Raw genomic sequence first — 11,341 nt, forward strand, 5'->3', positions numbered from 1 at the left:
TTTGTCAATCAACCCTACAATCAAGCACAACTTGTGAGCATTTTGTGACTGTTTTTTATCAATTTATACTCAAAGCATAGACAAGTAGGGACATAAACACTTTAAAATCCTAACTTATCATCCATCAACACCAAGTCCATATAGTTAGCAATGTTCCTTCTTTCCTACCTATGCAGCATGCACTTGTTGACAAATTCAAACAGGATTTTGTGTTGTGGATTCATTTCACTCTTATGCACAACTTTGGCCTCATTCACTTCTGTGACATCACAGAATCTCCTAGTGATTGCAAGGGCAGTAGGAAGGAAGTCCAGACTTGGCCATCTTTGCCTTGTGTAATCATCATATCCTTTAGAGGGAATGTCAAAAATCTCACCCAGCTCCTTTGCATCAAAGGTCACTTGGACCCCTCTCACCTAGCTGGTAACTCTGCCATCCTTGACCTCTGCATTTGCCATGAATTCAATGATCTCATTCCTGGCCAGCCTACCATCCAACTGAAGGACCATGTCCTTCCAGCCCTGAGCAGCTAGAGCATCAACCAATCGAACCATCCCTGGTTCCACCAAATCCTTCAGAAGTCTACCTTTCAAGATTTTTCTTTTGCCAAACTTGGCCAGCTTATCTTGTTCATCATCAGATTCACTCTCTTCTTCACCACTCCATTCCTCCTCCTCAATAATTCTAACTTGTTTGTTTTTCACAGCAGAACTTGTCCTCTTGGCCAATGAAGGTTCAGCAGTCTTAGACACAGATGAAGACTTCTTGGAAGAAGTCTTGGTCTTTTTGGGATTGGGGGTCTGAAACTCCACAGTTGTGTGTTCTTCCTGATGGGCCTCTTCCATCTCATCCATATCAACAGCCTCAGCAGGCTCTAAAACCTTAGCTATTCCTTTAGTTATCCTTTTCTTCTTGCTTTTTGCCATAGCCTTTTGTAACTCACTCTCACTCTGCTTCATCATGCTTCGTCTGGCCCTTCCTTTTGGTAGAGAAATCTCAGCAGTTGTTGGAGAAAAAGCCTTTCTTTTTCTTGGAAGGTTTTGCAGTGATGGGGGCTTTTGGTATTTGGGTTATCCTTTTCTTTGGATCATAGCTAGAACCCACTTTCTTCAGAAGGTCTGCTAGGGTCTCCTCAATAGATGAACTAGGTTCATCTGCCTGTGAAATAAGATTAACCAACCCTCCAGCAGCCTCCCCTGACCCACTTTCCCATGTCTTCTTGCTACTTTCTTCCATAGTTGCATGTTCAACCCCACAGATAGCTGGTCTCACCAATTCAGAAGTGGGTGAAGAATCAACCACTTCTTTCCCTTTTCCCGTCACATCACTATGCACACCCTCACTCTCCTTTTCTTTTTTACCTTTATTTTTACCACCTTTCCTTCTTCACTCAGGCGATTCCACATTCCTAACAGACCCAACCAGAACAAACCTATTGTCTAAGTTTTTAAATAAAATAGAATGTACCTCAGAAGGGGAATTTTGAGCCTTCTCAGAGTTAGAAGACCCAGTTCCTTCCCCCTCACTCGCAGATTTGAACGAATCATCTGAGTTCTCAAAGTCTTGGGCTTGGTTTGCCTTTGATTTCTCGTTCAATCTCTTTGAAAGAGCACCAGTTGCCACTGTTTTGCGAGCAAGCATTGTCACTCGCCTTCTCCTAGGTTGAGGGGGTTGTGCTAGGTGGAGGAGGGGTGGAGGAATCAGAGGGGGTAGGTTGTGGATGAGTGCCTGGGTTATCTTGGGAGTTAGACTTCTTGCTAATTCTAGAGGAGGATTTGTGAATTGGGGTTTTGGAAGAGAGAAGAATAGAGTGCAGAAGAAATTTGACTGTTTAGAGAATTATGAAAGTAACAGTGATTGTGATGATGGGTTTTTAAATAGAGAGGCTTAACTAATGACTAACAACAGCTTTTTTTAGTTAATTAGAAGTCCATCAACCTGAAATTTCAGGTTGAATAAGCGATTAAGCTTCCCTAGATTCTGGGCATTTTATGTGGTGAGGATTCTATTAGAGACGGAACTGGTTCAAACTTTAGAGGGATAGGTTTTTGTGATGATTTTGAACATGGGTAGGACTGTGCTCATGAATTAAATATTAATATTTCTAATTGTGGAGAGTGTAGAAAGTATACCTCATTATTCAGATGAACCAGTACTGATGATCCAGGTTCTTCACTAAGAATCCTCTTGATCATGCCTTAAATTACCAAAATAGAGAAAATTTTGTTAGAGATCAGTGAGTCATATCAACACATGTCATAAGAGTATAATATTTGCAGTATGAGACTAAGCAATGATTAATCTAGATATTTACACAAGTTCCAGATTTTCTAACAAAAAAAATCATTTTTTTCTAGTTTTTTTTTTCATTTTTTTGTGCATTCTAAACTGGTCCCATTAGGTGATCTTAATTATCCCTAATTCTAACATGTTCCTTTCAAAGTGCTCTCTACTTAGTGCTTTAGTGAAGATGTTAGCAATCTGTTTATTAGTAGCACAAAATTCTATAGAAATCATTCCTTTCTCATAGTTGTCCCTCAAAAAATGGGGTCTAACATCTATGTGCTTAGTTCTATTATGATGAACCGGGTTCTTAGTCATACTAATAGCTAGTGTGATCACAGAAAATAGGGATGCAACCAACTTCAATACCAAAATCCATCAACTACTATTTGATCCATAGTAATTGAGAACAACAGGAAGCAGCGGCAACATACTCAGCTTCACCAGTGGATAATGCCACTGAATATTGCTTCTTAGTAGGCCATGACACAAGACATGAACCAAGGAAGTGTGCCATACCTGAGGTGCTCTTCCTATCCACCAGGAAAGCTGCATTGTTAGCATCAGTGTATCCCACTAGGTTAAAGTTACTACCTTTTGGATACCAAAGACAAAGGTCAGTAGTGCCTTTCAAGTATCTCAATATTCTCTTGATAGCAGTCAAGTGGGATTCCTTTGGATTTGCTTGAAATCGAGCACAAAGCCCTACACTGAAAATAATGTCAGATCTGCTAGCAGTAAGTTACAAAAGTAAACCAATCATACCCCTATACAACTTCTGATCAATAGATGAACCAGGTTCATCTATGTCCAATTTTGTGGCTGTTGCAATAAGAGTGTCTATTTCTTTTTATTCTTCCATTTTAAACTTCTTAATTAACTCTTTTTCATATTTCTGCTGATGGATCATGGTTCCATTTGAGTTTTGTTTAATTTGAAAGCCTAAGAAGAAGTTAATCTCACCCATCATACTCATTTCAAATTCACTCCCTATAAGTTTTGCAAATTCCTTACTTAATATTTTAGTGTTTTCCCGAAAAATTATGTCATCGACATATATTTTTACTACAAGAAGGTCCTTACCTTTTTCCCTCAAGAATAGAGTGTTGTCAATTTTACCTCTCTTGTAGTCATGTTCAAGCAGGAATTTGGACATTCGTTCATACCATACTCTAGGAGCCTGCTTGAGTCCATTGAGAGCCTTGTCTAATTTGTGTATATGTTTCGGACACTCCTTGCTCTCAAAACCTGGAGGTTGTTTGACAAATACTTCTTCCTTTAAGTAGCCATTTAAGAAAGCACTTTTGACATCTATCTGATGAAGAGTAAATTTCATGTTAGCTACAAAGGCTATGAGGAGTTTTATTGCTTCCAATCTTACAATTGGAGCAAAGGTCTCATCATAGTCTATGCCTTCCTCCTGGCTGTAACCTTGAACCACCAACCTTGCCTTGTTCCTTGTAACAATTCCATCTTCATCAAGTTTGTTTCTAAAGACCCATTTAGTGCCAATTACTGATATGTCCTTGGGTCTTGGAACTAGATGCCGAACTTGACTTCTTTCAAACTGATTGAGTTCATCTTGCATTGTATTCACCCAGTATGCATCCTGCAAAGCCTCAACAACATTTTTAGGTTCAATAAGAGATAAAAAAGTATCAAAAGCACACAGATTCTTTAATTTAGATCTATTTTTAATTCCAGAGGTTGGATCAGTAATTATGTTCTCAATGGGATGAGAACTTTGATACTTGTAAGGTTTCACAACCAACTGGTTTTTGTTTGATGTTTCTCCTATGTACTATTGCTGAGGAACATGCTCATGGACAGGTTCCTTTTGGGGATCAGATTCAGTTCTTCTTTGTTCAGTTCCCCCTGTCAGGTTGCCCTGGATGGAAGAACCTGTTCCATCACCTGTTCCTTCTTCTGGTGAAGCTTCATTTAACTCTTTTACCAGCCCAATAACTTTATCTTCATGTTCTTGTCTCTCAGAAAGAATGTTAGTTTCATAAAAAACTACATGTACACTTTCTTCTACACACATAGTTCTTTTGTTGTATACTTTATAAGCTTTGCTATGTGAAGAATATCCCAAGAATACTCCCTCATAACTTCTGGGATCAAACTTACCTAGGGAGTCCTTTCCATTATTGTGCAGTAAGCACTTGCATCCAAATGCCCTAAGATGGGATATATTTGGTTTTCTCCCTTTAAGTAACTCATATGGAGTCTTCTCTACAAGAGGTCTAGTAATGCACCTATTAATTATGTAACATGAAGTATTTACAGCCTCTACCCAGAATCTATGAGGCAGTTTACTAGAAAGAAGCATAGTCCTAGCCATATCTTCAAGAGTCCTATTCTTTCTTTCAACTAATCCATTTTTTGAGGAGTCCTAGGGGCATAAAAATTATGATCTATACCATGCTCATCACAAAATTCACCAAACTTAGCATTTTCAAATTCAGTTCCATGATCAGACCTAATTGATGCAAGTTGATTACCTAGTTGTTTTTGAGTTTTTCAAACAAAGGCAGTAAACATGTCAATGCTTTATCCTTAGATGTTAAAAACAATGTCCAAGTAAACCTAGAGTAATCATCAACAAGCACCATCACATATTTCTTTCCACCTCTGCTTAATGTTCCCATTTGACTACAAAGATTCATATGAACCAGTTTCATCGACCTGGTCGTGCTTACTACTTTCTTGCTTTTAAAAGAAGATCTTACTTGCTTCCCTCTTGCACAAGCCTCACAAACTTTGTCTTCCTTAAACTTGATGTTAGGCAGCCCTATCACCAGGTCCTTGGAGACTAATTTGATTAATTGACTTAGACTTGCATGTCCAAGTCTTTTGTGCCAAATGAGGGGATCATTGTCCAATACACTTATACAAGTAAGTTCATTTTCTGAAAGAGTGGACATATCTACAATGTATATATTGTTTACTCTTTTTCCCTGCAAAAAAATCTTGTTAGTGGTAAGATTTATCATAAAACATTTGGTAGAGGTGAATGCTACCAAGTTACCTCTGTTATACAGTTGTGATATACTGATTAGGCTATATTTCAAGCCATCTATCAAGTAGACATTCTCAATGGAATGTGAGTCTGTCTTACCTACCTTTCCAACCCCAATGATCTCACCTTTTTTACCATTTTCAAAGGAGACATTACCTCTTTTGAGGTCCTCAAGTGAAAGAAACTGGTTCTTGCTACCAGTCATATGCTTTGAGAAACCACTATCCATGTACCATATTTGGCTGCTTCCCTTCACTTTAACCTGCAAGAGAAAATCAGGGGTTAGTCTTAGGAACCCAAACTAGTTTGGGTCCCTTTCTATAGGCAAAAGGGTGAATTAAATTCGTTTTTGCCCATCCTAGCAGCCTATTTTTCCCTTGAACAAATGTTTTATTCTTCTGATTGGCCTTTTCTTTTGCATTATATTCACTTTTAAAGTGACCAGTCTTTCCACAATATGTGCAGATTTTGTTTTCAAGAAATGTGATATACTTACTTTTGGGATCCCACTTAGGTCCAGGGGTCTTATAGTCAAGTCCTCTCTTATCGCTACTGTGATGTTCTTGTAGCCAAGATAGTGCATCAGAGGACTTATTCCATTTGCAAGTTCTGTCTAGTTCATGCTTAACCTTACCTAGATCTTCTTTTAGGACTCTTATCTGCTCATCCTTTTTGTACAACTCATCCTTCATTTTTCCTAAATTTTCTTCTATGTTGAGATGTATGTGATCAACTTTCTTTTTACCTGTTCCTAATTTCAATTTTAAATTTTCAAATCTAATCTCTAACAGAGTGGTGTCAAGTTCAAGAACCTGGTTCTTCAACTCAGTATATTTACTATCACTTTCACTAGCCTTGAGTTCCAGATTCTTGCACTTAGCTTTCAAGATTACACATTCCTTAGACAGCTGTCCCTTTTCATTGTTTATGACCTCAGACTCATCAATGAAATCTAGCAGTAACTCAAATAGTCTTTCTTTAGACAAAAATTTAATCTTGTCTTTGAGATGAATCACACTTACCTCTTGTTCATCATCTGATTCTCCAATGACCAGAAGTGCTTGTTCATCTCCATATTTATCTTCTGAATCCTCATTTGAGCTTTCTCCCCAGGAAGCAACCATAGCTTTCGTTGATCCTTTATTCTTCTTGGGATGAACCTGTTCCTTCTTCTTGTTCTTTCGTTTAGCCCTTTCCTTCTTCCATTCTATTTCCCATTGAGGATAGTTTTTGATTATGTGATCAGTCTTACCACATTTGTAATAACCCTCGTTGGTCTGGTTTTTAGGGACCCTTGGTTTGTTGTAAGTTGCACCTCTTGAAGAACACTTTTCTCTCATTAGATACTTCTTGAAGTCCCTCGTGATCATAGCCGTTTCATCTTCCTCTAGATCTGCACCTTCAGCAATTCTGAGAGCCTGACTTCTTTCTTTCTTGGGAGCATCCATCTTCATGGTCTACCTTCTCAGTTCATAGGCAGTGAGATTTCCAATTAGCTCATCCAACTTGAGAGTGACAATATTCTTTGACTCCTGAATAGCAGTAATTTTGCTTTTCCAAGTAACAGGCAAAACCCTTGTAAGAATTTTCTCAACATTGTCTTCTTCAAGGATAATCCTTCTAAGAGACTTAAGTTCATTTGTTAGTGTTGTGAACCTTGTGTACATCTCTTGGATGATTTCTCCTTCCTTCATGGTGAAATTATCATATTGAGAATACATCAATGTTCCTCTTGATCTCTTCATTTGAGGAGTTCCTTCATGAGCCACTTGTAAAGTGTTCCAAATTTCCTTAGCAGTAGTGCAGCTCTGAATTCTGCTGTACTCATCTGGACCAAGTCCACACACAAGCCATTTGTTGGCCTTAGCATTCCTTTCCCACTTCTTCAAGTCCTCACCAGTGCAGTCAGCTCTAGTCTTTGGCACATCCACTCCTTCTGCCTTCTTCTTCATTGTAGCCAGAGGACCATCGATAACAATGTCCCAGAGTTCATAGTCCTCTCTGATGATATGATCTCTCATCCTGTTTTACCATCAAGAGTAGTACTGGCCATTAAAGAGTGGAGGCCTAGCAGTGGATTGTCATTCCCAATTTTCAGGTGGTGCACTCATCTTGATCTGTTCCTAAGGTATTAATCTTTTCAAGGATAACCCGCTCTGATACCTATTGATGTTCTACACTTCAATACCACACAAGAGGGGGGAGGGGTAATTTGTGTGGTGCCCAATTTTTTGTTTAATCTGATTATAGAAAGACCTGGTTCTTCTATGTGTTCCAACTACTACTGTTGTAGAATTATAAATACAAAAATTAAAGAACACAGAGAGTTTTACGTGGAAAGCACCTGGCCCAAAAGGTGAAAAAAATCACGACCTACCTTCCAGTAGGATTTTCCCAAACTCTCTACTAAAATCACTGAGCCATAAACTACATTTACAGAAACTCTTTTGTAAAACCTAGGATTAACTCTAATCCCATTGTAGTACACATCCTCAACTGTTGCGACAACTTCAAGTTAACTCTAACTTGAAAACTCTGAGTAACTAATACAATTGCTTCTAGATAAAGCTGAAAGGTACAATATGAAAACACCTACTACAATTGAACTAGAATAAAAGATAGACACTTGGAACTGGTTCTTCTATCTGGTTCAATTAGCTTCAGGATTGCGCGCTTGAATCACACATAAATTGGTTGCAAAATTGCCTTGCTATTTTTTCTCTCAATTCACATTTAACTTCTGCTTATGTGCATTACCTATGAAGGAGAGCAACACTGATATTTATGGAGTTAGTAAATAGAGATTGACTAGAATACTATTCTACTCTTCCTTGGTAGAAGAGTTCTAGTTGGTCTCATCCTCTAACTCTATTCATTTCTTAAACCGTGTTCTCTTTGTATAAGGACTCTTTCTCCTTATCCAATATGAAACCTTTTCGATCAGGATCAGGAGATATAATTTCTAGTAAGTGAGGTTTATCTCCTTTGCGTGCATCTCACATGCTTGAGTTGACCATGTCTTTGGTTCACTAGGATGGACCTGGTCCATGCCGGAGTTCCTTTGTCAGTCTTCAAAACTCACCTTTACTTGGGCCAATAGCTAGTCACCTCTTCAATGAACTCGAGATCCTTCTTGTAGTCCTCATTAGTTATGCTTCTTCACATGTTTATTTATAAAATGACAACTTTGTGAAGGTTGAGTACGAGCAGAAGAAAGTGAATACACTTATTTGAGTGTGGTGGGGGTCAATAAATGAGTAGCAAGTGCGGTTTTGTACAAAGGAAGTTTAGAGATTTTCCGTAGTTCTAGTACTAAATAAAATATACTCTATTTTTGGTGTTTTTTCCTAGTATTTTTGGTGCACTTTTAAGGCCGTTATTTAAAATATATCCACACTTTGTAATGTATTTAAAGATTAGCCATTTTATCCAAACTTCAGGACTTACTGTCCTAAATTGAGCTGCTAATTGAAATTCAGGACTAAGCGTCCTAAATTTCTTAACTGATTTAAAATACAAGGCATAAGATTTAAATTTCTGGGCACAATTTTCGAACTTTAGGACATGATGTATTGAAGTTTGAATTTTGAGGTTTAAACTTCAAGACGATGTGTCCTGAAGTTTGAGCGTATTAGCTAATCTTTAAAAATATTATAAACTTGTCACGACCCTAAACCCAAACCCGGTCGTGTTGGCGCCTCTCATGAAGACAAGGCCAGCCGACACAACACCCAATTCATTTTTAAGCAATTAAAATAACATAATTTAAGTCATTTAACATGATTAAATCCCAAAGAAACAGTGAAACAATATTAATTTACGTAATAAACACAGCCGACATCGGGGTGTCACCAGTCATGAGCATCTATCATTAATCTACAAGTCCGAAAGAGTTTATACAGTCTATTACAGAACTAGGAATAGAAAGTAAGGTAGGAGGGAGAAACACTAGGCTGCGAACGCCGAGCAGCTACTTAGTGGACTCCGAATAGCCTGCTGAGTTATCAACCCTCACTGGCGGGACCTGAAGCTCCTAAATCTGCACACAGGGTGCAGGGAGTAAAGTGAGTACTCCAACTCAGTTAGTAATAACAATAAATGAAGACTGAGCGATAAGAAATCACGTAAAAACACAACAACATGCTATAAAGAAGCAGAGTAAAACCAAATAAACAAAATAAAATAGTGAAATCTTATAAAACACCTTAGTTTAGGATAAGCTTCTTTAAAAAATCTTTTTAATAGTTAAACAAGTAAATAAAAAGCAAGAAAAGATAAATACATGAAATCCACCCCTCGGGCACAATGTCAACAGAATCCGCCCCTCGGGCAATAACATGGAACAATACCATCCCCTCCGGCTATATCTCATATCACCATGGGTACCCGCGCTCACTGGGGGTGTACAGACTCCTGGAGGGGCCTCTTACGGCCCAAGCGCAATATCAAGCCATCTCGTGGCATAATTAATAGGCTATCGGCCTCATATCATGCCACCTTGTGGTGTACAACTCAGGCCCTCGACCTCATAATCCTAATAAGTACAACACTGTTGCGGCGTGCAGCCTAATCCCATAATAATCCTCACAACACAGGCCCTCGGCCTTACTCAATCAGAAATCTATAAAAGCCACTCGGACACAGTAAAATATGATGCTCTGCCCAAAATATCATTTAAAGTGTTAAAAACAGAGTAAACATGGTTGAGTTATGAAAACAGTATAATATAACATGACCGAGTACAGATATAAAGTCAAAACAGTGAGGAAATAGCAGCAAAAATCTTCTAAGGGTCCAAATAGTTGGCACGAGGCCCTAATATGGCATTCAGCCCAAAACATGATGATAGCAAACAGTTTTCAATAAAATACATGGTAAAACAGTCATTCGGGATGGACTAAGTCACAATCCCCAACGGTGCACGACTCCACGCTCGTCATCTAGCGTGTACGTCACCTCAATATAGCACAACAATGTGAAATCCTGGGTTTCATACCCTCAGGACAACATTTACAATCATTAATCACCTCTATCCGGTTCGAACTCTAGTTCGCGATGCCTTTGCCTCTCGAATGCTCCAAATCTAACCAAAATCAGTGCAAAACCATCAAAATATTCTAAGGGAACAAAGTCCACTCGAAAGAAATCAAATTACAACACAAATCCCGAAATTGGCCAAATCCGACACCGGGCCCACGTCTCGGATTCGGTTAAAAATTACATCAATAGACTCCCTATCGCCCCCGAGTTCATTCATATCAAAAGCACAAAAATCCAACCACAAACGACCCCTCAAATCCCAAATTCCAGGTCTCTAATTACAAGCCCTAGTTCTTCAATATTAGGCTTAAATTCGAAGATTAATTAGGTAGAAATCACATTAGGATCGAGTATTAAGTCCATAAATCTTACCTCCAGGTGTTTCCCCTTGATTCCCTCTTCAATCCCCTTCAAAAAAGCTTCAAAATGCCCAACAATGGAGGAACTTAGCCTCAAAATCGCGGAATACCCCTTTAAATCATTCTGCCCAGTCATTAAAATCCTTCTTCGCGAACGCGGTCAAAGCCTCGCGTTCGCGAAGCGCAACCTGACGTTGACCACAAATTCCTCTTACGCGAATGCGACCACCCCCTCGCGAACGCGATGACTCTGCAGCTTAACCTATTGCGAACGCGTCTGCTACCTCGCGAACGCGATGCTCAAAGACCCCAGTCCTTCGTGAACGCGGGACCTCCTTCGCAAATGCGAAGGCCGAATCTCCAGTCTCACATCTCAACCCTTCGCGAACGCGACGGCCCACTCGCGAACGTGAAGGCCAACAGTCTGCAACACTCAACAGCAGATTTCTGCAATTTCTCACAACTTGAAATGGTCCGTTTGACCACCCGAAACTCCCCCGAGGCCCTTGGGACCTCAACCAAACATGCTAATATATCCCATAACATCATTCAAACTTGTTCCAATCTTCAGAATGCTCAAAATAACATCAAAACACCAAATTCGCATCAGATTCAAGCCTAAGAATTCTAAAAACTT

At 39.1% G+C, this 11,341-nt stretch overlaps 1 protein-coding gene across 1 annotated transcript; it reads right to left on the reverse strand.

Moving 5' to 3' along the window:
* Positions 1–996: 996 nt before the first annotated feature.
* Positions 997–6,753, reverse strand: LOC138883410 (uncharacterized). Its single transcript, XM_070164095.1, has 10 exons — positions 5,659–6,753; positions 5,418–5,567; positions 5,016–5,243; positions 4,100–4,270; positions 3,831–3,892; positions 3,367–3,773; positions 2,698–2,988; positions 2,133–2,197; positions 1,468–1,827; positions 997–1,347 (listed from the first exon to the last, which is right to left on the reverse strand). Exons 1-10 carry the CDS (start codon positions 6,751–6,753, stop codon positions 997–999), a joined length of 3,180 nt encoding a protein of 1,059 aa, XP_070020196.1.
* Between the last annotated feature and the right edge of the window lie 4,588 nt (positions 6,754–11,341).

Source organism: Nicotiana sylvestris, chromosome 12 (assembly GCF_000393655.2).
Source record: "Nicotiana sylvestris chromosome 12, ASM39365v2, whole genome shotgun sequence".
NCBI classification, from domain to species: domain Eukaryota; kingdom Viridiplantae; phylum Streptophyta; class Magnoliopsida; order Solanales; family Solanaceae; genus Nicotiana; species Nicotiana sylvestris.

Bases quoted from the DNA above. Each gene is read 5' to 3' on its own strand.
- LOC138883410 (XM_070164095.1), bottom strand. From the start codon at position 6,753: ATGGATGCTCCCAAGAAAGAAAGAAGTCAGGCTCTCAGAATTGCTGAA. The intron at 5,568-5,658 runs GCAAAAACGAAT...TTTCTCTTGCAG, and splicing joins AAAATAGGCTGCTAGGATGG to GTTAAAGTGAAGGGAAGCAG. The intron at 2,989-3,366 runs GTAAGGACCTTC...TTTTCAGTGTAG, and splicing joins TCTATTCTTGAGGGAAAAAG to GGCTTTGTGCTCGATTTCAA.